The following is a 26,198-nucleotide window of genomic DNA, read 5'->3' as shown; positions in this document are numbered from 1 at the left end:
ACTATATGTTTTAGGATTTCATGGAGTCGTGGGAACTTTGGAAACAATACATACATAAAGCCTGTGTCTGTGTCTTACCTGTGCCACGGCCACCTGTGTGTGCTGCTGCTGCTGCTGTAGCTGCTGCTGGAGGAGCTGCAGGTAATGCTGTGATGCCAGGGGAGTGAGAGAGCAAGGGCTGCTGGGAGAAACGCCTTGAGATGTCACAGTGAAGAGAGACCTCCGATCCAAGTCCTGACAAACACACAGAAAAAAACATATCAACTGCAGGAAAATAGTGGTAAAAACAACATACTTTAAGCTTGTGCCCACGAGAACCATCAATAACACAAGGGAATTCAATGTTGGCCCACAGGACCAGTACTGCTGCAGGGTTTTCATCCTGTCTACATAATCTGAGCTATTTTTAGACCTCACACACCAGATGAATGCAATTAACGAACCAGTAGGACAGAAACCACCCAGTCCTCCACGTCAATGAGACCAGGACGGTGACCCACTGATCTAGAGCACCCGAAGCCCCAACTGTAGCTCCTCACTAGAGATGAAATCATCTCCAAGCTCATTATCACACCATACCACTCTCTTCCCTCTGTCTTCATTTATCTCACACAGTCTCTATCTCTCAGAGGATTTTTAGATGAAGCTGGGGAAATGTTTACTGGAGAAGTAGATGCATTTTGGGTGCTTAAGTCACACATTAACAAAAATCACGTTTGTGTAACTGCACTTCTACTGTCTTGAAAATGACTTGGCACAGTGGTACACGGTATATTGTAATTCCTACATTACCCCGCTAGAGGGCGAAGTAGCACACTGTAAAGTTCAGCACATTCTGCCACGGTGACACTTTTAAAATAAGGGTGTAAAGAAAGTACAATTTAATTTTGCACTCCTAATTCCTACGAAGGGTATTCATCAACAATTGCTGCATGTTAAAACACTTTAAACCAGAATGTGATGACAGCTGGTGGCACGTTTGGTAACTGTAATTCAGTATTAATAAATCTCAACTTATTTTGCTCAGGTGGTGAATATCTAATGTTACAGAGAAAAAAATCTGAGAAGTCAAATGAAGTTTCAGAGACTTCAATAACAATAAAAGGTACTGGTAAATAAATTAATGTTTGACCAATGAAATCCTTTGTTTCAGCTTATGTCCAGGTCAAAATGGGAGAAAACCTTATCAGTTCAGTCTCACAGCATCCACTTCTGTATGACAAATACTATAATGACTACCTCAACAGCCAAGTCAAGGACATATATTTTTCCCAGCAGGTGGCTCACAGTGAAAGCTATTCGTCTGATTACATTATGTGGGTCACGGAAAGGGACATTTGGGGTCCAGGAGGAACTTATTAGACATTATTCATGAAACAGAAATGATCAAATCTGATCGTGAAGTATCCTTATTATTACATCTTGTTGCAAATGGGGGACGGGGCCGAAAATGGAATATGGCACTGTGGATCATTTGCATCGGACCCCGTTGCAATAGAAAAATAGCGTGCAGATTTTCCATATTGCTGCGACACATTTTTGTTTTGCGCTGGTGGGAACTAAAGGTTGCTTTTACAAAAGCCATTAAATTATGCTTAACTGCCCTTTTGTGGACAAAACAAACAGAGCAATGAGCAGCTTACAGGCCCCTGAAAACTTCAACATCAATGGGAAAAGCATAAACAGTCGCCCTCGTTATGAATTTTTTATCACGCAAAAACTCAGATAAACAGCTTAATTAGGACTCTGTGTGTGTGTGTGTGTGTGTGTGTGTGTGTGTGTGGTTTGATCAGATTGAATTGACAGGGGCCTGAAAACAAACAAACAAGCCACCAACTGTCACCAGACCTCAACCTGAATGTTGCTCAACTGTAATTGGTGCAGGAAACTATGTGACATCACCTTTTTCAAACAGAACCCCACCCTGCTGAGAGGAGCTGAGATTGAAAACAAACACACAAATGTGGAATAACTAAAACTGTTCGAACCTTTGTGCTAAAATGTTGTGCTCATAGGACCCAATTATTAATATAGTAAAAAGCAGAGCGAGAAAATGGGTCTTAAGGTCCTTTAATGGGTTTGGAATGTGGAATAAATAACAAGTCGATTCAACACCTCAGATGTGTCTCTGTTATTTTGTCCACTGTTATTTTACAGTCTATATCTTTTGGCCATTTCCCCCCGCCCCATCCTGAACACTCTTTGTTCCGACCTCCATCTCTCTCTTTTCCCTCCCGCGCTCCTTGCTTATCTCCATGGAGCAGATGTTGGTGAACCCCTCTACGGGATTATGGTGGCATTTCTCAGAAATCAAAGGGAACAGACTGGGTTTTGGGATTAGGTGTCCCCCTTTTCAGAGCCAGCAGGAATATTCAGGTTTTCCCCACTCTCTTCCTCTTTCCCACCCTCTTTTAGCAGCATGAGAACAGTTGTATGTACACACACTCTCTGTGGTGACAAATTCAAAGGAACACATCCTGACACACCAAAGCCTGCATGTTTGCATCTATTCATCCTGTCACAACACATTAAATGTGATCTTCAGTTCCTAACTTCATGAGGAATGAAAGTGTGCCAAATCTCAAACACAGAGAAATAAAAATGTAGTCTTTTTACCTCATGCAAGAGTGACCAGGTTATTTCATCCCTATAGTCTCCGCTGCCAACTCAGAGCTGCAGATCAATCATCTGGTCAGGTACTGCAGTAGATGACAGAGCACTATACTCTACTTCCTTAGTTCAATGAGCCATTTGGCAGCACTATGCCTAGATAATAGCATCAAACACCGCTAAAGCAAAAAGCAATGAATCAAGGTGGAGGCTAAGTCCTGCAGCTATGAAGCCAGACGCAGTCTGGAGTAAAGAAAGCTGTAATCATTCAAATCCGGTGTCAGTCATAAAGAGGTGAATTCACTCAAACTGTGACAGAAACGACCGGTCATGTGAATGTGGTGTTCATGATGTGAGTCTGTGAATGTGAGGCTGCCCCTGACATGACCAAAGATACAGCCCTTAAAAGAGTGCTTACTGAACACAAAGACTGTCGGCTGAAGCCTTGGTGTGTGCTGATTTGGTCAAACCAAACTTATTAAAAAGTAAAGTGAAGTTTAAAAAGTACAGCAAAACGTGGGCCTTGAACTTCTGGTATTGTACAGTATCTCTGTGGGGGTGAGCTGCTTTGTAATATCACATGAATCTCAACTGCTCATGTTGCCAACTTGGCAATTTTACCTCAGGATTTAGCAGTTTTTATGACTCATTTTTTAAAATGTCCCAAGCAACAAGTCTCGCAACATTTTTGGCAGACCTTACCTCCTCTCCGTTTAAAGACGGTCCCTATGATTTCTAAATAACTGTGCATGCCTGCTTGCTCATAAATTCTCTGTAAGAAGCGCTGTGTTCAGAAAACTAATCATCAGTCAGACACAAATGACTTGTGAATGCATGGTGGTTTTAAATAATTTAGTTGACTATTCAATATGGTTTGGTTAAGACTTGACACCACAGTCTAGGTCCTTCGGAAATTACATGTAGATTTAAATATATTACGATCAGATGATAAAACAAATGGACTTCATATTTTTTCCCTTTTTTTGCTAGCTGCCTTTTATTTAAAAATGTGGCTACGACTGCGGAAGGAAGGAAATAATTTTGTGCATTCTGCGGGGTCTTATGTTTAGATCAAGGTTTAAGTGGAATTGTCGTAAAGGAACAGACAGCTTCAGTCTTAAAGCTAAATAACTAATCCTTGTTGAAAAAGGAAAAAAAAGAAGAAAATCCACTGTATCAACATACATAAGCTATGGGGCTAAAGCCCATGACAGCAGTACCTGTGCGTATCTCTTTTGTGATGTCAGACAACCACAGCCAACAAGAAACACAAATCCACAAAAACTATATGTCCCAAAAAATGTTAATCCTCTAAATGCACAAGTGGAGAGGAGGTGAGCAGAATTACTGTTTGCAGTTTGACTTTTAAACATCTCCATTACTTGACCTTTGAAATACTACAGGGAACAACTTTAGACAGTTATCATATATCAACCACCATGCAATGTACTCGCAATCTTCTGTGTGTGTGTGTGTGTGTGTGTGTGTGTGTGTGTGTGTGTGTGTGTGTGTGTGTGTATCCTGTAGTTTCTTACTATAATGGTCTGTCCGGGCTTCACCACGTTCAGCTCAGCCAGACTCTGCAGAATTTCACTGACTGCCTTTTCACACAGGGAGGTGCCGGTTGAAGGATCTTCTCCTCCTCGTCTCCCTCCTTGTTTTCCGTCTTCCTCTTCCTCCTCTTGCTCTGCTCCTGTCAGTTTACGGCCTGTGAGAAAATCCAAAATGTTTCCATTAACTCATTCATTTAGTTTCCTACATTTACTATATGTCATGCACAAGAGTCCTGAGAAAAGTATGAAAACATGGCTGCCTTCATTTTGACACCTAAACCCTAAATTATTGCTATTTAAAGCACATGCACTGTATTTTTCCTTGTGTGTGTCACACAACTGTAGCCCAGTGCCACAAAACTATTCATTCACTGTGGAAATTACACTCATTACTGGTAGCACTGGCAATCACCCTCCTGCGTTGTCCGATGATGTGACAGTTGTAATCACAGGGATGTTTGCCCTCCGTCCCATATGAAACAATGGCAGCATGAGGCCTCAGAAAACACACAAATCCTTTGTGTTGTCCCTTCAATCTGTTCACATGTCAGTGTAACCAGACATCTGTGTTGCCGCTGTTTGATCACTGTGATTAATTAATGAGCTAGTGAGGTTTGGTGCTTTGATTTAGTCCATAAAGAGGTGTGTAATCAAACTAAACAGACACGCTTCAGGAGAGAGACAGTCCTGCTGTGACAAACATGGACAGTGAAGGCTCATAAACATCATGTTTTTCTACAATAACATTGCTCAGGCTAGATGTGTGTTTTGGTACTATTATTATTTTGTAAAAAGCCTAAATTCAACTTTATATGACAGCTAGAATAAGAAACACCCCACATTACCCACAAAGCTTTTGGTGTTTGTGTGCCTTTGTTTCCATAATTATTAGGTTGGTTCACAATTGAAACATTTTCATGGATTGTGTTATCACTCAGAGGTACCAACTTGATAAGGACGAAAGAATCTCATGAAAAAACCCATCTCCTAACCCAGATCTGCACCACCCATCTTACAAGTTTTGTAGAAATCCATTCAGTAGTTAATATGTAATAAAAAAAAAAAGCTACGCTTGATCAACTGAAGTGAAAAACAAATCGAGAAAATACCTCCTCAAAGTCTAGCATGAAAAAGTTAGCAAAGAAGTTTAATTTTGTGTTCTGTTTCTTCTGTTTGGCTGATGAAGAGTTGCTGGCTCTCTAACAGTTGGAAGACTCAGACCGGCAGCAGGTGTTGGCTAAACTGAAACTTAACTGTACAAACAGACTTTGGCTCACAAAGTTTCCTGAAAATAATCTGTTCACGCAGACTTTTCAGGAGTTTGTTCCTAACGTTACATACCTTTTTTAAAAAGTATGTAGTATTAGACAGTATTTTTCTTTATTTTTCACACTTGTATCACGAAAATTAGCCACAATATGATAACCCAAAATGTGTATTTGTCTGCGTGTGTTCGAGTGGCCTCGGCAAAGGCAACACTGTGCATAGCTGATAACAGTAAATCCTGTCAGGTAGGCCTCACCTTGGCTGCTCGGCTCCTCTGTGGACTTGTCACTCTCTCCATCCGCCTGTCCGTCTGCATCCTGCTCAGCATGCTGCAGACTGAGCTTATGGCACACCTCAAAGGCCTGACCCACTGTCCGCACAATACGCATGGCCTGCGTCTGACAGGGAGAGAGAGCAGGGAGTGAAGAGTTTGAGATAAAAAGCCAGTGTTTAGAAGAAGAGTGAGGAGGTGTACTTAACAGTTAAGTTCTCTTTAGGATATTCACTCCATCAATAACCACCACATGTAATTTCACTGATCACTTCCTCCTGTCTGCTTTAAGACAATGAAATCACCTGCTGTAGTCTTTGAATAGACTGAAAATAATCACACTCTCAGTCATCCTTTACATGCAGATGAATACTTCTCTTTCACAGAGTAATAATAAGACTTCTGCAGAACAATTCCCATTAAGGCCGACTGATAATAACAGACCTCCGAGCCAAGACGGCAGAACAACAGAGCAGCTTAGACTGAGGAAAGGTACGGAGATGCTTGTCTCAAAAATGCAGTTGTGGAGCTTGTCCTTGAGTGCATCTATTCTGTATTCACTGCAGGTTATGGATCTGCAGTGGTTAGCCACAGGATATTAAATAAGCTGCCCACTGGAAATTCAATTTAAGATAACATTTAAAAACAAATGTATTGACTGAGCTGACATTATCAGGATATTAATTCCTAAATAAAAAAGAAAAGAAGAAAAACATAGAATACAAAAAAGCTTGCAGCCATTGCTGGCTGGACACAGTAAAATGAAACAAGTCACATTCAAGTCTGCAGTACTGTATGTCCCACAGTGTATAAAAACACTTGCATACAGCTGGAAGATTACATGAAGGAGCAATGACATCAGCAAACTGAGTGGTCAGATGAACAAGTGCACAGGTTAGAAAATGAGAAAAACGTCTTATCACTGCATTAGAGTTAAGTTGATGCTGCTGTATGTTATCTTGCTCTATAATTGGTTTGTCACTGTATCATTGCTGACTGACAGGTCCATTTCCAGTTCTTTAAACTGGAGCTCTTATAGCTGATGATACACAGAGCAGCGCTGAAGCTGTGCCATGAAGCCTCTTCCCCATAAATGTGCTATTTCATGATAAAATCCCTGTATCTGTGGTCAGATAAGGGTCAAGGGAGTAATTCAACATCCAACCAAGAAAGAGATGAGAAAAGATTGATGCCGCTCTCAAGTTCCGTCTATTACATACGAAGCCACAGCAGAGAGATGCTTTGCTTAACTTAGCAGAAAGACTGGAAGCAGGACAATACAGCTAGCCTGGTTCTGAACAGAGCCCGGTAGCTGTTAGCCCCTGTTTCCAGTCTTTATGCTAAGCTAGGTTAATAATCCGCTTGTTCATATGTAATGAACAGACATAAATGGTATTGATCTTCTCTGAAGCTCAGCAAGAAAGTGAACATGTGTATTTTCCGGCATGTCAGCTATTGCTTCAGTCATCACAGTGTAGATCTGTAACCAGCTGTGCATGTCTACTATCAGGAGGTGTGTGTGTTTGTGTGGACTTTTGTTTTACCTTCTTCTTTGACTTGAAGACATTACATCTGAAGGAGTTACTGGTACCATCTCTCGCGATGTAGCTGAAGATCTTTAAGTCTTGGGAGTCATGAGACACGTAGAAAATCCTAGCAAACATGACACACATTACAAAATTACAAAAACAGCCCAAATGCAAAAGAAGTTAATTCATTTTTTATCATTTTATCCACCCATTTTGTTACCGTCACTGTCCTCAAATTATACCAAAACACAATATAAAAATCAGGGAGAGAGGACCGACCTGGTGCAGATATAAATTAAATGGTAATATACAGTGTAGCACTTAATACACGGCCCTACGACTCTGTATACGCCTTGTGTCTTATACTGTACAAGAATGCAATCCTGTCTGCTTCTGCTCTTGCCAACAACACTCTGCAGTAAACTGGCAGAGCCAATGGTCTGCCCTGCATCTCAATCTGTAGCGCCACTGCTATAAAACATCGTCACTGGAAGGACAGCAAAAAGATTATGGCCATCTACTACTGAAAGTCACATGATAAAGAGTTGACTACATATCCCCTCTGCATCAAGACATGGACACACAGAAACAGACACAAGGAGAATTATATTTAACACGGAGGCCCCCGATGAGGCGTGACTTTGCTAAATGAGACCCTCACACAGAAATATGCATAATTCATAAACACACACACACACACACACACACACACACACACACAAGTTGGTTAGATGTTGAATGTTAAGACACTTTTAAGTGGCTGCCCACTCCTTTCCATCTCTGAGATTTCCATTTCCATGCAGATGTTGCCTCACAAGCTATAATTGCTTATTTTAGCCAGCTGGGGAAAAAAAAGAACAAGAAAAAAGAAATCACATTCAATCATTCCTCAGTCCTCCAAACCAAAAGAACGTGTGCGTGTTCAGCAGTGACTGACAGCTTCACCGGCCCGTTGATGATTGGTTGACAGGCTGCATCATCATGTAAACATTTAGGGTGGGGGTGGGATGACTGACTGCATTTTCTTTGGGAACATATTTTCGCAAACAAACTGAAACTTTGTTGGCCAGATGGTTTAAATACCAGATTGCTGTGAATATAATCTGACAGTTCCTCCCTTGAAAGCATACAAACATATGCTCTACCAACTACATGCTCAAACTATAGATTATTCATTAAGCTGTTTTATGAATGTAGCTGCATTTGGCACATATATTCAAGCACATTAGTCCTGCATGGTATAGTACATTGGATGGCCTTTAAAGAGGCAAGCCTCAGCTTCATCCTCAGAGAGGCCTAGTGAGAGGATCTCATTTCCACTGAGAGAGACACACAGTATGTGTTATCTGTAGTATGCCCACAGTAATTACTCCTGTTGAAGCTAACAAGAACATGCCGAGTCCAAAGAACAGACTGGATCTTATATCAGACAGTTTAATCCCCTCGTTGTAAAAAAGCGAGTGGCAAAGATAGCAAGACTCTCCATTTGTTCACATACATTATTACGTTGGGTGTTACCGATTACAGCGGACATTTCACAGGAAAATCTGCTCACTATCTATAGAGGGCTGTACAGTTACTGCTAATGCAAACTGAACATTTCCTACTGCTGCTGCTTCACCTTAGCATCATTTAATTGGTGAGCCACAAATTGACTTTTACTATGAAGTGATCACAGGAAACAGAAAGTGATGGTTTGTGACCTTAGCATTTGCCGCTACAGTTCAACAAAAATGGTCGACAAAACAAGACAAACTTGTTGAGAGCAGCTCAGGTAGAAATTTGTCAGGGAGCATACGCCATAGCCTAAACCATAGCCTACTCTGTAGCCTGATGTGCATCTCCCTATGAATATAACTGCACACTGCAGTGATGTAGGCTGTCACCAACCTGTATATGGGATCTTGCATGATCATCATCTTGCTCTCGTCCCATGTCCATTCTTTTCTCTGCGTAAGGGACAAATGGTTATGATTACACATGGCTAAAGCATCTTATAACAAAGACGTTATACCTGTATCATTACTTGTATGCTAAAACTGAAAACTAAAACTCTCTTTTGCATGTAACTTTAAGCTGACATTCATTTCTGGTGTTTTACTTCCTAAATCCAGTGGAAAGTGATGTATCTATATGTAGTTATATATATTTTTCCTTTGATGGTTTGTCTGTAGTGTCCTACCTTCTGTTTCTTCCTCAGCATCACCTTGACTCCGTCCACAGACACCACAATGCTGACCTTCTTCTTCTTGATGTTCTTGGCCTTGAATTCATACTAAGGAAAACAGAAAATAAACAGCAGATGAGAACAGCAGAATAACATATTAATAGTATATCATCCTTCCTGTATGAAATAATAACGTCTGTAAAACATTTAGATGATTTGGTAGCAGCTGATTACACACAACTGAACAGAAACGGCTGATAAATCAATCATAACCTAACGAGAGCTCGAAAACCATTTATTTCATCACAGCATTGATTTGACAAAACAGCAGGGCTGCAACTGACGATCACTTTCACCATCGATTAAACTGCTAAACACTCATCATCACACAAGACGAATAGAAGCAAGAAGTCTAAACACTGGAGAGACTTCAACCAGGAAAATATAGACACTTTGCCTTTAGAAAATTAACATTAAACACCATCCTGCTGCAACATTTGGCTTGCTTACAGAATTAAGGGCATAAGCAGGAACAATCTGTCAGCATTAAAAAATGATCTGCAGGGCACTTTAATCCATCAGCATCTTTAATAGCTTGGCAGCTCACAATAGGTGCACTGATAAAGTCTGATGAATATTTGTAACCGAGCCAACTATGAGGACCTCCTCCGTAGCTCTCGGATGCCACCGAAATGGGAGAGGACACTCAAAAAGCTCGATGGCAAAGTTTACCTTAAATGTAATGAGAAAGCAGCTTCCCATAGGTCAAAATATCAAGTTCAGATGTATTCTGACCAATTATATGCAGCTACTAGCATTGAAAGTTGCCCGTTTTATCTCATTAGTCCTCCTGGCTGATAAGTGTGTTATAAATGCACAGCTGAAAGGATGTTTCAACCACACCAGCTAAATTAAACAACAAGATTCAAGTTAAAAGACCCAGGATGTAGGCTTGACTCCACTCTGTTTGCTGAGTGGTACACAACAGCTGTGACTGCACCGAGCGACTAACATGTTTCCATCTCGTCAGCTGGCCAGGCTCTCTGCTCAGGAACTTAGCAAGTCTGGCCTGTCGACTCACATCAGTGTCACTTTTAAACATGATGCACAGTTCAACCCTTGTTAGCTACCAGCTATCAGGGCTAGAATAAGACTGCGGGGCCAGAGCCATTTATCTTGTTGCAAAAATGCAGTGGTTTGACTCCCGAGCTATGAAGCGTGCTCCAAACTGTGGCCTATACAAGGTCAAATGAGAAGCGACATGGAAAAGAGCTTTCTGGCTTATCTGTTTACTACACATTCAAAATAAAAGCTAGCCAAACAGCAGCAAAACAATGAGTTGAAACTCACTATAAAGCTCTGTGAAACTAAGCGGATGATCAGCGTAACAATGTTTTCACTGCATCAACTGTCTTTTAAACATTGTTTGTATTACAATATACATCAAGTTCTATTTTGCATTTAATATAACATGAAAACCTCATCAGGTCAGCAGCCCAAGTCCAAAATAACTTTCGCCATACTCAAAAAACAGTTTGGACAATTTCTTCTCGGCTTTCCCCAGAAAAAAAAAATATCCAGTCTGCAAGAATGAATAGGTAAAGGTAAGAGAAAATACATTTTTTAACAGCAAATGTTAAAGTGAATGCCACTATGGAGACAAGTTGAGTATAAGAGTCCAAAGACATACAGTAAGAGGGGGTGAGCAGATAGGAGGAGACAGAAGGAGAGGAGGTGAGGAGACAGCTGTTGTTATGTAAGGACCTCCTGCAAACTGTGACCTTTTCATGCGGCTGCACAATGCTGCCATGGAACAATTAGCTGAGCATTGTGAACAAGTCAAGGCCTGCCACACGTGATTATGAGATATTTAGGCTTTTATTTGTCTTGTGTGAACACAGGATGTGTCCCAACTGTCTGTGAATGTGCAGCACAGACTGCCAGTCACGACTTCAATGATGCAATTGTTGTCACATCGGTTTCCATACCTTCTCCGCAGCTAATTTTCCGCTTGTGTCTATTTGAAATGCCCTGCTCTCCCTGCCCTGGATCCATGGTGATTAAAGTTTCAGTCTCTAATTATACAGAACTGAGTCCTGAGAGAGCTGATTAAATGGAGAATAGGTTTAGAGAGGGAGAGGAGGAAACACACCACAGAGACGGAGTGAGGCGCGAGCCAGGGTTTAGAGAGCAGGAATGAAGAACTGCTCTTGCAGCAAAAGGGAAAAGTTGTACGGTAGTGAGATGAAAGCAATGTCTTCAAGTGTGAAACCAAAAACCAGGCGATGAATGTCATTTATCTCCACTGCAGTGTGCTTAAGAACACAGTGCAAAATCCACTGCTATTCAGGGTACAGTATTTGCTCTGAGGCAAAATGATGAGATGAGGCAATTTAAAGAAAGGTGACTGAGCAGAATGACTGATTTTCAAACTGCCAAATATGGAAACCCGACATGGAGAAGAGGCAGTACAAGCTTATCAGACGAGATTAAAAATATGACTGAATGATTTAACTCACAATATTTCCATTTGAATATTTACAATAGGTACAATTATTTTCTTTACCCTTCAATCAACTAATACACAAAGAGAAGAGGGAAGTGTTCCCTGCCATTACCTCCAATTAGATGGTGCATAAACCAAAAATGTATTTTACTCTTCAATCACTTATCCATCCCTCCAATAGCTATGAGAAATATTCCCCAGGGTTGGTGAGCTTTGGGTTCATAGACATCATGTCTGAGACTTTCCAAAAAACAAATGGTCAAACTGCTGTCCTCACAAAACACATCTTTGTTCGTTGTTGTCTCATTTCAAAAATTTGAGTGTATCATCTTGATATTGTGTAATCAATGAAGCCTATGTGATCACCCATTATTCACTGTGGGATAATATGGACTTTACTCAGTGTTCTAATTTTCTCTGTTAACTTTATCTAATTAGTGCTCCAAAACTGAAAAAATCCATCCGGAAAAAAAAAATATATATTTTCTTTTATTATATAAATCAATGTTGTTTATCCAAAATCGTCCAAGAAGTCTCATTAGGGATTATCTTGGCTATGTGTTAAAACGTGGTTACATTTGCTGTCATATTCCTCCAAAAAACACATATCATCTTGGATTTGATGATAAGAGCTGCAACTAATAATAGTCGACCAACAATTTTCTTAAGCATAATGGCTAAATATTCTATAGTTGCACCTTCTTTGCTGTGAGTATTGTCCCATTTTAACGGTTTCATAATTTTCTTAATGATGATTTTTGTTGTAAACCGTAAAAATCTTTGGAAATGTGATCCCAATTTATTTTCATTTTTATTTTCTGACATTTTATACCAAATAAAGAAATGATTGACCAAGATAAAGGTTTTTAAAAGGCTTAACTTGAGCAATAATAAAATTAATGTTTAGTCAGTTATCAGCAGCCATGGCTTGTATAGGCTAATCAATAACGTAAGCTTAAGGCTAAATTAATCTTACTTAGCCAGCAAACATTTATCACAAAACTGCACAAACAACTGCATGTGTAACTCATTCATTTAAGCTACTATACTGCATATTGCTTAAGAACCATCAAATCAACTCTTGTAGCAAAAGCTATAAAAAATTAAGCATTTTATATGGCAAGCTGGCGCTAACAAAATGAGTTGGCAAAAGCTCAAAAACTGACCTAAAGTGTTGGGGCTCCGAATCCAAAAACGTGCTGGCAACACCAATGACAGAGGGTATAAAGAAAAAAAACAACACAAGCACTTTCCATAAATAAATGAGCTACACACTAAGAAGTCCACAACACACAACCTTACTTAATACCTTTGCTAACACATCAATGTCATAAAACAAACCGCTCCTGTATAATTCAGTTCATGCCAGGATTCTGGTGAAGCAAAATAGGATTTTGCAACTTCATGCAAAACATGAAATTTTTATATTTTCTTTCCGTAAGTGCTAAGTGTTGTGAAATATTCAGGCTTTTAATGCACTTGCATTGTTACGGTTTTCCTGTAACCGACAACAGAACAAAAACAATTAAAAGCTTGTGACACACGTTTGCTGAAGCCTCAACATGTCCAGTTAGAAAACTTTCAGCACAGCATGGAAATATTTCCTGAGCAGAGCTAAGTTTACGCTGCTGTTACAGATTCTGACACTCTCTGAATTATTATGTTAGAGAAATTTAAGAGGGCACAGTTGAAGGCATAACACATGAGTTCTCGTGTATGACTCATGTGGATTGAGCAGGCGTGTGGAGGATATGGGCTTTAAGTTTTAAGATGCACTCTTCAAAGATTTGTCTTAGCACCTTAAAACTGTGCCTCTGACTCTGACTGTGGGTGTTGCAGGACTACAGCAGCGTTCAAGCTTAAAGCAAACCCTAGTGAGAGCGGTTATACCAAATCTCTCTCAGTCTGGATGTGTGCATTTAAGCCTTCAGACTCATCAGTCTTCCCAGACAGCGGAACAAATTTCAGCCTGCGTTCTTCTCTGCAATCTATTATGAAAGTGTCAGACAGAATAGTGATGGCTGTTGCTGTGTGCAACAAAATGAAGGAAGGGAGAGCCGGCTCTCCGGAGAATTTTTGAACCCAGCTCAATAAATTTTGCTGCTTTAAAACAGGCGTGCAACATATTACAACATCAGACCAGAGGAGACAAGAGGCCATTCACTTTTTATTAGTAATATCAGAGGAAGACAAGATAATAGAATCTGATGTGACAGTTTCTTTTAGTGGCATGAATAACTAACAAAGCCCCGCCATAATGACTATTCAATATCTGAAAGTCATCAAGAGATGAGAAAAACATCTCCCAAATCAGCTTTAAGCTTCTTTGAGACCTCAATTGATGATTATCAGAGTCATTGTGATGGCTGTAGAATAAGAGTTGGCTTAATTCTGTTTCATCTCAACAACTATTGGATAGATTACCATTCAATTCATGCATGGTCCCCACAGGATGAATCCTGCTAGATTTAATGATCCTATGACTTTTTGCTGTAGCACCACCGTGAGATTTAACATTTGTGGTTTCGAGTTAAATGTCTCAACAACTTTGAGATGGATTGTAATATAATTTTGTACATACATTCATGTTCGCCTCATGATCAATGGTAATAATTTCCCTTAACCTTTCATAGCACCATCATCAGGTCAAATGTGTAATTTGATAAAAATGTTATTACCAAATATCAGCCAAACCAGACATATCGCAATTAACTGTAGTCTCATTCAGCCAATCATTGTTAGCGACCACGTTTTTAAAGACACATAAAGGCTTTATTATTCACATGCGGGGATTTACTGATGAAGTTTATGTCATAAAACAGAACACCTTTTTCAGAAAACTCATTCAAGAAACCCACTGACTTCAAGAAGAGGGAATTGGAAGTACAAGTACTAGTTTTAGGACTCACTCCTGTGGCACTGACAAACCAAACAATTTTAAAATCGTGATTCCAAGATACAAATTAAGACTTAACCCTGTCCACATACAGTACCATGATGGATAAAGAGGACTCAGTATCAGAGCACACTGTAGAGAATGAGCCTGTGGTTACTGAGGGAGTCTCCAGTGTTATAACGCTGTCGTCCTCCTTCCTGTAGAGACTGTAGTTCTAAGAACAGAGCTCTGAGTCACTATATGGAAGCAGCCGTATTACAGATACTGTAAATAAACCTTCTGGGCTCTGACAGGTACCTGTCAACAAGCTCTTAATGAAAGTCCTTCAGTTTATGTAATTTCCTTCATGCTTGAAAGTCTGGCTTCAGAGAATCTTACGGGGAAAGGTTAGAGAAGGTCACTTTTTTTCCCTCCTGCTCTTCATGGATATTTTTAGAGTGAATTAATGTGCAGGATTAGGTTTTGCAAACCAAATCATGGAATAAGAAATCATGGGCAACCCCCCACTCACGTTGGCTGATCCTGAAAAGCAGAGGAATGTGGGGTGCATTGTGGGTCATTGATGCTCCCCTGTAGTACCATTGATTCCATACAGGAGTACACAATAGGCCCTATAGATCGCAACCTAGCAACCCCTTCATTACAATTCTCAGGATTTGGGGAGTTCCAAGGAATTTCACTTCTTTTTTCCCCGACTGGGTGCACAAAGAGACGACTGTTGGGAGCAGAACTGAGCTGAGAAACACAACAGCTGTCCGGCCAGCCTGGCATTTAATGTGAAAAGACACTTCTCGGAAATCAAAGTAGCAGGAAACAATTTGAAATAAAATTAGCACATTTCTTTTCTGTTATACTCCGACTGTGAGTGCTAATTTTTCACTTGTTTTGGCAACCGGGCAGCTGCTTCTCACAATGTCCCATTAATTTAACAAAGAGTCTGAGCTTTAATCACGGCTGCTCAACCAGCCTCTCACCCTGCGAGCGGTGTTTTCAGACAGGTCTCTCAGCCTTGCAGCCAAGCAGGGAGGACGGAGTGACTCCCATGACGCTGGAGAGGTCCAAACCTCCGGAGTGAACTGGCACGTCTCTTCATTAGTCAGCAGCAGTGTGATAAGGGAGCAATTACCTCAACAGTCGCCACGGACGACGACCTTGGCCTAGATCTACAACGGACTGGAGACTGTGTTTGTGTACGCTGGTAGTGTTATGTGTAAAAAAAAAAAAAAAAAAAAAAAAAGAAAGAAAGAAGGAAAGAATAAGATACGAGAGCTGGATAGGCAGACACGTTTTTTGAGTGTGTCTTTGTTGAATTTAGATGCTTGCTAGTGCCTGTCTCTGCCCACACGAGCAGTTTCCGCCTGAGTGCAGATATTATCGATTGGACTCCAGGGCTCAAGTCTGTTGGCAGCCTCCAGTGAGCAGCAGCAGCAGTCTGGTCCTCAGGAGACAGGGTGCTAAGAGGAATCAGCCTGCTCACAGGGCTGCTTAACGAAGGCTTCTGCATGGCAGCAGGGTTACACGCAAGACTGCAATTTACTGCAAGGGTATAGAACAACCAAGGCTTTTATGTGAAATACATTTTTTCGAGCACGGTATCTAGTTTTGATTGAAGAGCTTTGATTTTGGTGTCATATTTTGTGGGTTTTTTCTTGCTTGTTTATTCTCGATTTCAGTGATAAACTCCTGGAAGATAAATAAGTAACCACAGCTGGCACTGACACTGCACCAGCTCCATCTGGGAGCTACAGCTGTGACTCTTTATATAAATGACTTTCATTACTTTGCACCGCAAGTGTGTTTATAGTGGCTGACAGACAATATTGATCGATCCTGGCTTGGTGTTAATACGTCTGGACAGAGGCACTGAAGGAATCAGAGCCCACAATCTCTGGGAAACCATTACACCAGGCCATGTGGTACACTTAATTGATCATCGTCAGGTCCTTCAGACTCGAATTAAAGCAGCAAGGTCAGACAGAGAAGCTGCCACGCATGAGAACTCATGGGTTGAGTCAACCCGTTCCTTTGGAGAAGAATCATCTACACTTGAAGCGAGCTTGTCAGAGGGAAACAGCTAAGGCCCCAGAGCGGGCCCGGGCAGGCACTCCTTGAGTGTTGGCGCCCTTGCAGTGCGAATGGACCCACGCCTGACTGACTCACTGACAGGCACAGTGAAAGGACAGCCAGTCCCAGAGCGCTGACGGCGGCTACTCAGGGTTAGTCACATGGGACATAGAGGAAATACAAAGGAACAACCTGAGCATGCCAAACACTCTCTCTCAAAGACGTACAGGAAGAAGGTGCTCAAGGATACACTCAAAGTATGAACATCCACATGTGCACTCAGAAAGAAACCACATTAATTATATATACATACATATATATATATATAATTATATATCACATATATATACATATATGTGGTGTTGATATGTTTCAAACGCAGAAGTACACCTGCAGCTTGACTTGAGTCTGACACAGAAAATATCATTGAAATCCTCTTCCAAATAATTCCACTTAAAGACAGTGACTGTGTCTCCTTCACAAGTAAATCTGAGTCACAAAACGCTCCAGTGAAATTAACAAGAGTGAGCAACAAAATGTGAGTAGTTTTGCCAGGGAACAAGATTTTAAATCCTCACAGAAAATATCACAATTTCATTGAAAACATATTACATAATTATTATTTTTTTAATCATTATTAGTTAAAACGATCCATAGGTTCCTGAGGTTAGTCAAGTCAACTGATAGGTTGTATCAAGTCGAGCTAAGGGAAGTCCCTTCACCTCCTAATGATTCTGCAGTCTTACCTGCAGCTTTTAATCTTATGAAGAGAAAAGACAAGATAATAGTTCCTGTCACATAATAATTTTATTGGCCGATGTATGTAACTTGTTCCATGACACAATGAATTGTGTTTGTAATATAATTAATAATCACTGAAAATATTCTAAAACCCTTAAAACATGAAATGAACACAGACAAGTAATTCAAGTCCTCGTGTCTCAAGTCAAGTCTTTAACCTCCAAGTCCAAATTGAGTCTCAAGTCATTTATTTTCTTTCAAGTCAAGTTACAAGTCATCAAAACAATGAGTCCAAGTCCACATCACAATACCTTAAGGGTCATCTAGTTCCACAGCAGTGATGCATGCTTGTGTTTTCTAAAGCTTGTAAATAGCTGCATATCATTTATAAAGTGCTTCACTGGCTCAACAAGCAGACACTGTCTGGGAATCACTCAGTGTTCATCCAGCCAAGAGTATAAAGTATAAAACAAAGTATTTTTGGCGCTGGTTCGTGTGTCCTGTAAACATTTTTTCACAGGTCAATCAAAACAAACTGTTGTCTAAAAATGCAAACATGCTGGCAAGTAAATGATAAAAAGCGTTCTGCAGCAAGAGGTTAACACAGGGACCGTGGTGATTAAGAGATGCTGAGCGTGCCTCTGTCCAATGCAGTCGTCTGGCAAAGCAGCAGTCAGAGTAATAGGATTACGGAGACGAACGCTGTCAGACCACAAACCTGAAAATCCCAGCACTCAGTGCAGGGGGGGGGCACACATCACAGTTCTACATGCAAATACTGTAAAAACACAGTTTATGTTACTTTATAGTCAACATGTTGAGTAGTAGATGGGCAGCAGTGGAGTCCACTCTTTGAGGGTTTAATATGAGACATGTTTAACATCCAGCTAATAAATAAAGCCTTACATCAGTCTAAAGATTATCATATATTTCAAATGTATTAAATCAGGTAAAAAAACCTTTCAGTGCATAAAACACATGGAGATTAACAATAACCTAGACTAACTTAAATATATCAGCATACATATCTATTGCCAACCTGTATGTCTACATGCCCAGCATCACAAACACAAATGTGAATGGGCAGGACACTGGGGAGCCTACAGCTGGTGTGAGGGATGAATATAAACCGGGGAAAACAAGAAAGTAGGTGACGACCATTTACTAAAACAATGTAAGGTTTGAGGCCAAATACGACTGCCTGATTAACTGCATGTTAACCCTGTTTCAGGGGGTTAAACGTGGGGTGCCATCTGTGCCTCACATGCAAACATGCCCCTTGGAGGAGGCTTTATTAGTGTGTGAGAGCTTTCATAAAGCTCAGTCATGAGTAGCCCAAATCCTCGTCTGAGAGGACTGAGACAGCTCCTCATGCAGGCGACAACAGAAGGTTGTGCAAAGTGTGTCACTACGCTGCACTCGTTGATGACAGCCACCTCCTCTCTACTCAGTGCTGTGTGTAATTCTTCTTCCTTGCAGTTGTCAAGGTAAAGATCAATTCACACCCAGGAGAAGTGCTAAAATCATGGCAAACCGAAAAAAATAACTGAAAAAAAGTAAAGTTAGCTTTTTCACATTTGTTGTGCCCTGTATCACTGAGGCTCTTAGATTCACAGTAAGCAATGCACCATAGCAGATTAGAGGTAATCATATAGATCAAAAGCACCGGATGCATTTTGTGCAGAATCAAAGGACTTGGAGTGGAGTGGAGATGAGCAGTTGTTCGTATGGAGTCCGGTAACCAAGATGATCACTGTGATATTTTGTTCGTGAGAATGCCCAAAACCAAGATGTAAGGCTTTACTTGCTAATATAAACATGCTAACACGCCCATAACAACTATGTTAGCAGGTTAGCGTGTTAGCATGTTTGTCTTGGGTGGAGCTACTGCATATGAGAAAAAAGCAGTATAGATGTGTTTTGTGGGTCCAGAGGAAACTGTATTAAATAGAATAGAATGGAATGGAATGGAATGGAATAGAATAGAATAGAATAGAATAGAATATATGTTTATTGTCATTGCTTCAAAAAACAACAAAACACAGAATAATACATTTCTTCCAGTGATATCACCCAGTGGCTAAGTTGCATTGTGGGTAATGTAGGAGTCAGATTCTGAAAAGGAAGAAGAATTTGTGGAATAAAACATGGGATATCTCTAAGTACTTTGATCAATTATCTTCAAACTGTCCACAATGAGTCCAACATTGTTATAGTAGTGCAAAGCTAGACCATTGGCTTCCTTTTATATCAGATTACATGCTCCTCAGGGCTTTTCATAGACTTTCTTCCACATATGCAGTAGTGCTGGCCAAGACCTTTAAGCCCACTTTAATGTGTAACATAGGATGGTTTCATTTAAGCCTGTTTGCGCTACATTTCAGTTTCTTATTTGGAAAGATGTGACAGGAGGCCTTTAAGTTTTGATACATATTCAGGATCATTTAGTTAATGGATGTTGACCAAAGCTTCAAGGATGTTTTGTTTGTAATAATACAGTCCAAAAGTTACATGTTCGGTGACAGATCTCTTTGTTTTATATCTACTGTAACTGGGACCAATGTTAAGAAGTATAGTTCAGTAATACCTTTAGCTGGGATAATGGAGACACAACACTGTCTTAGTATTAGTTTGGTGAATCTCATGTAGTTGATGGCAGAGGGAGAAAGGAACAATCAGACAGACAGATACAACAGAGATCTGAGGAGCACAGGCTGTATCTTAACCCCCAAACACACACAGAAAGTGAGAGAGCAGACGCTAAGATCCAAGTGGGATCAAATTATTCAGACAAAGCCCAAGAAAAAAGTACAAAGTTTGGGAAATTGAGATTCTGCTCCGAAAATATGCTAATGCCTCCAGTGCATATGATTAGACAGCTTATGGGCTGTCTCCTCCCTCATTATCTATTCAGGTTTTCTGCCCTGATGGCTCGATGCAAGTGGAGATAACAATGAATGCAGAGAAACAGTTTCCCAAACTTTAACTGCAGAGCAGCGTGTTATATAAATAACACTGAAGTTAATCAAACAGCACACATGTCTGACTTTATTTGATCTATTAAAAACCCATGCTGCCACCGTGACTGACGGTAAGGACGGAGTTTGACAGGCAGGGACATGGTCCTCTGTGAGCCCGGGACATTGTTAATCTGAGTGACAGTCTCATTAGCCTTGTCATTTGGACAGCAGAGAATGTGTTGTCTTGTTAGTGTCTGAGAGGACAGCAGATATCTGGGGATGAGCAGCAGCACTTTGTTCACATAATTTATCCAATTAGAGTCTAACGGGGAAACCATTGTGTCCCTGACGGACCAAAGCAACAAATGCAATCCTACTGACACGTCTAGGACTCCTAAAAACATCCATTCGTGGAACTTTATAGATAAAATGAGTGTTTCAACACAGAGACAAAATGCTAAATTGCAGATAATGAGTGTAGTGATCCATATCTTGAAATAGGCCATCTTCACTGAAAGACCATTTGTACAGAGCTTCATGACATGGTGCAACTGTAATTACCTAAAGCTCAATATCAGCAAAAGGTTTTTTACCGAATCCCCTCCAGGTGTTCCTAAGAAATGGCATTTACGAGGATGGGAATGACACGAGGTCACAGTGACCGTTGACCACTAAATTCTAGCTCATCCTTTAGTTTAAGTGGACATTATTGCCAAATCCGAACAAGTTCTCCGTTGGTGCTCCTGAAATACTGCGTACAGGAGAACGGGATGGAGCGGAAGTCAATGTGACCTTTACCGTTGACCACCAAAATGTATTCAGCTCATCCTTGAGTCCAAGGAAACGTTTGCGCCAAATTTGAAAGGATTTCCTCAGATATCGCATTCACAAGTATGAGACTGATGGACAAAAGGACAATCCGAAAACATACAAAAATGTTATAAAAATGCTCATTACAACTCTTGGGATTGCTTCTTTTGTCAAACCTACTGTCCAAACACCAAAGACTCTTCATCTACTATCATAAATGACAGAGAAAAGCGACAAATCCTTTTTAGGAGGCTGGAACCGACTAATGTTGTGCTAATGCACATAGCAACCAGGATGGTAGCCCGCATATAGGATTCCCATTCATGCAACAGTCGACAAACATCCACCTGAGGTCAGGAGAAGGTCAGGAGGAGACTCAGCTGACCTGAGTTGACCCATTAATTCAGTCTGAACAGGATATAAGCCTGTCTCCAGATGGAAAACACAATATTGCTTCATTGAGGGTTTTAAAGTAATCCGAAATAGTCAGCAGAAAGACGGTACAGCTACAAACGCGCCGTGTAGGTAGCTAAAAAGAGGTTTTGACAGCAGAAGTCAGTAGCGATTTAGCATCAACTTGATCTCAGAGCTTTTTAAACCTTAACAGCTTCCTGCGTGTTTAAACCAACACAGACTTGAGGAGCACGAGGAGTAAATGTAGCAACAATGATGAAGGCAGTGAAACAAAGGGAGAATCGAGAGTGTAGGGAGGAGGTTGAACGGTAGGAGCAGGAGAATGAGACCTTGAGGCTTTCTGTGCAGCACGCTGGAACAAGATGAGAGAAGTGAGATGAATGCGCACACACATACACACAACTGCACACACACACACACTCACACACACGACTCCAAATAACATTTAGAAGTAGGGCAGCCTATCTGCCAGCTCAAAAGCCTGCAGCGCTTTCCTCAATCATTATCCAACAACGATACCATAATACAACAGGCCTAGTTTATCTGCCTACTCATGCTAAGAAAGAAGGCTCCCGGGCAGAGAAGCACAACTTGCAAACATGAAACTTGTTTATTTTAAGAGAGTTTCTGGTAAAGTGTTCACTTTAATTTGTGTGAATATGACTAAAAAACACTTAAGCCTGGTGTTTTTCAAAATAGAATACCAACCAAACAGTGTCAACTCTACTCATGAGGCGAGATATATGCTTTTCCCTGTGCAACTGTCGTCACATATGTTCATGACAAATCAACAGAGTTAGTTCCTCCAAAGTTTGAGCCCATCCTTAACCTGAAGGTGAGATGAGAAAGACATGTTTTGGCGGCAGAGCTAGTTGCCAGGGAGACCTGAGGAGCGACCTGACATTTGTGGTTAATTCAGATCTGCGGAATAATAGCGAGAGGGAGCGAGGGCTCAACAGTACCATTCATCAAAAGACGAACTGAGGCAAACCGTGCAATTGAAATTCTAATCTAATTCAAATCTAATCGTTCTGTTGGGACGAGCAGGATGACCGAGCCAAATCTGTACATTAAAAGAGATCGGATCAGAGAATTACTTTGACCGAATGTAGACACGGGGAACGCCAAGAGGATGAGAGAAAGTGAAAGAAGACAAATATTTGTGGTTGTTACAGTAGCATGTGAAGCACTGACCCGGGGAGCAGATGCAGACAATGATAAGGAGTTTCACTTGCACTTCAAAAGATCCTTGAAAGCAAAAATACACTTCAACCACAATAAAAGTCCTCAGCCATGATAGCATCTCTGTCTGTCTGTCTGTCTGTCTGTCTCACCATCTCAGTTTAGCGTGTTAGCACGCAAACATTTGATCAGCACTTAAAACGCTACAGCTGAGGCTGATGGAAATTTAATTTATTTTGCAAGTTATTGTCATAAAATTCTCGGGAAAATAAAATGTTTGCACTGATGATGCAGTTCAGTTGCCAGGATAAGTCAGTTAGTGTTTCTGCAAAACACTGATATTATCTTTTACAATACGTGTCATGACATGTTCACATTTCATGTTTATGTTCTGACTTCCATATCACTTAAAGTAACGACCAGGGAGAGAGGTGCTAAAGTTCACATGTAGGTAAATCATTGTGTAGTTGGATCATTTTGGGGGTAAATTACAGTTAATTGATTTAATTTTCTGAATTTACCTGAATGAGATTTCAAGAAAAACATTGCACATCCAAATATAGCCTCAAAATATATATATCCTGTATATACAAGACGTTTTGGCCTATAAAACTCTTGTACAGTATTCTATGCTTATCCAAGGGCATACATGCACCCTGATGCAAATATGCTCACATGACTGCATGCAGGTGCAGGCACACACACCAACAACACACCCACATGTGTCCAGATCCTGGTCTGTTGACTTTAGTTGTGTTTGTCCTTCAGATTAACCACAGATGGATTTGCAGCAGGCAGCAGCAACAACAGTAGCGAGCAGGTTTTGTAACCATTCTGGTTATGAGCTCCACAGGGACCTTTACACTGTAATGAACTATAAGCTTGGACTTGCTGACATAATGCATTTACCCCAGAAATAGAGTCAAAATAATACTGCCTATATATAGCTGACCTGGTTAAAAAATGACAACCTTGATAAGTTTGTGCAACGTTTGTATTTTCAATTCCAATCTGTCTTTTTTTGTTGTTTTTTGTAAAAAACGACTGAGTCATAGAAATCTATTTAGAGAAAATAATTATTTTCAAGACTTGACATTTTACAGACAAGACACTCTACATTTATTCATCCAATATGTGCAGGAAACCCAAAAACCGCGACTCCCACAACGTTGCATGCCAAAGCTGCAGAGAGCCACAGTCAGGAAAAGTCTCTACAGAAAATGTGCCTTCAGGCTCTTCAGCAGGATTGAGTTCATGGCTTTAGAAAATGTCTTTTCCTTTAGGTTGGGGCTTGTTTTGGGTGAGTGTGGGGAGATCAGAGTGCATAAGACTTGACTAATTGTAGTGCTGAAAGACATGGCAGCGCCTTAGGGCGGATGATGAAAGCCTGTGTGTTTGTCTATGCGTGCAACATGATGCTGGTTGTGGAGGCAGGGACCACTCACCACCTGTCTGTCCATCCATGTGAGCAAAGACCTGCTGTCCCTTCAGTACTCTTATCCACACACACACACACACACACACACACACACACACACATACACACAGAAAAAAAGCCAAAATAAAAGCAAAATAAATGAATACAATTTTGACTAAAGGCCTTTGCACACCAAGTCTGTTTTTTCGTATATATTTTTGAATCCGTCATCTCATAAAAAAAATTTAAACTCAGAAACCTTGCACAGTCCAACACATTTTTTCCCCCCTTTCTTCCCCTTTCTTGTCATTGTTAAAACTGACAATCGCAATTGTCAACCAAAATGGAGTGACTGAAAATTAAAAATAAAATCCTCCGTCCAAGAGCAAGAGCAAAGATAGTTCCACCTGCTGCTGAACAGTCAAACTACCCTCTTAATTCCGTTTGACAGACGCGAAATAAGACAGAAAATTGAACCTGTTCAGAAAGAAATTATGAAGGCGGAAAGTATTGGGGTCGGTGTGTAAACATGATCGACACAAAATTGGGTCGTATTTATTTTCATGTGGCAAGATTGGACAAAAAAAATCAGACTTGGTGTGAAAAGGCCTGAACTGTTTGGACATTCCACTGTTAACAATCAAAAATTTTGTGGAAGAATCCGTTAGTTTCAATGGAATCACTGCAATTTAAAAATAGAAAGCTGTCTTGATAGCAGAGATGTGAAAAGATTCTAAGATGAATGTGGAAGATTCTGCATCCATGCAGTGCAGAGTATAATTTGAGTTTGCAACCTACACAAAATTATAGCCTATATAGCCAAAATGAAGGAAGCCATGTTTCGCAATTCTCTTTTTTTAGCTTTGAGACTGGACTGGTCCAATCAAACTTCGGTATCTGGTTACAATCATAAACTGTTCTGATGTGTTTACATCCCCATGGTGCTAAAACGGGTGGAGCTGTTGACCGAGGACGCCCAGGGCAAGTAAACTCTGAGCTCGAGTGAGAGTAATGCCTCATGCAATCATCCGCCCAGGAAGTGAAAAATAAATGTGTCTGAAGCAATGTTATCTGAAAATAAACTGCGTGCTGTGTCTCTGAAACTGAGCTGGTGTGATCAACAGGACTGATGAGAGAAATCTGATATAATTGAGATAGTGGAGATTAGGGATGGGCATTCGATTAAATTGTCTTGATCGATCGTCGGGAGAATTAACGATCGATTTTCGATTAATCATTAATATTTTTATATTAAAATTCACTATTTATAGGCTATATTCAAAAGCCGCTAGCCGCTGATATTACCCGATATAGATACAGTGCAAATCCGTCATTTATGGCCAACTGGAGTGTGTGTGCAAAGCAGGCAACGGAAATCCAGTTCACTCTGGTGGGACTGTTGGCAGCAAAGCATGCAATAATGCGGTCTTCAAGTCCCCATTGCTCTACAGCTTCATTTATTTTATCAGCGAGGTGGTCAGCTGTATGCCGGCCTGGAAGGCTTTCTGTGAGCAGGACCGCTGAGTTCATTTGCCAGTCATCGCTGATGTAGCGGCAGGTGATGGTGATGTAGCTCTCAGCTGTTAAAGCGGTCCAGCAGTCTGTGGTAAGAGCAACTTTTACAGCTCCTCCGTGTCCATGCTAACACCGAGTTTATGCTAGGTTGAGACTGAGAGCAGGATGCACCACCACTAACCAGGGTCGGATACGCGTCGTTCAAGTGGTACATCATTTTGAGTCGTGGACGAGTTGTACTTACACACAGCTTCGCAGTGTTGGCAGTGAACTAAGTCATTTTTTAAATCAAAATGG

The 26,198-nt window shown here is 40.7% G+C and overlaps 1 protein-coding gene across 2 annotated transcripts in view; it reads right to left on the bottom strand.

The window, feature by feature from the left end:
• Positions 1-26,198, bottom strand: part of LOC115593106 (carboxyl-terminal PDZ ligand of neuronal nitric oxide synthase protein) — a 51,019-nt gene that overhangs the window by 16,848 nt on the left and 7,973 nt on the right. For both annotated transcript variants that reach the window (XM_030436473.1, XM_030436474.1), the window contains exons 3-8: positions 9,412-9,504; positions 9,120-9,178; positions 7,245-7,353; positions 5,686-5,827; positions 4,146-4,318; positions 79-234 (exon numbers count right to left, since the gene is read on the bottom strand). In XM_030436473.1, coding sequence (XP_030292333.1) covers positions 79-234; positions 4,146-4,318; positions 5,686-5,827; positions 7,245-7,353; positions 9,120-9,178; positions 9,412-9,504 — 732 coding nt within the window. The remainder of the gene's footprint in view (positions 1-78; positions 235-4,145; positions 4,319-5,685; positions 5,828-7,244; positions 7,354-9,119; positions 9,179-9,411; positions 9,505-26,198) is intronic.

The sequence above is a fragment of the Sparus aurata genome, chromosome 12 (assembly GCF_900880675.1).
Source record: "Sparus aurata chromosome 12, fSpaAur1.1, whole genome shotgun sequence".
Taxonomy (NCBI): domain Eukaryota; kingdom Metazoa; phylum Chordata; class Actinopteri; order Spariformes; family Sparidae; genus Sparus; species Sparus aurata.
This window is presented reverse-complemented; position numbering and strand designations above follow the sequence as displayed.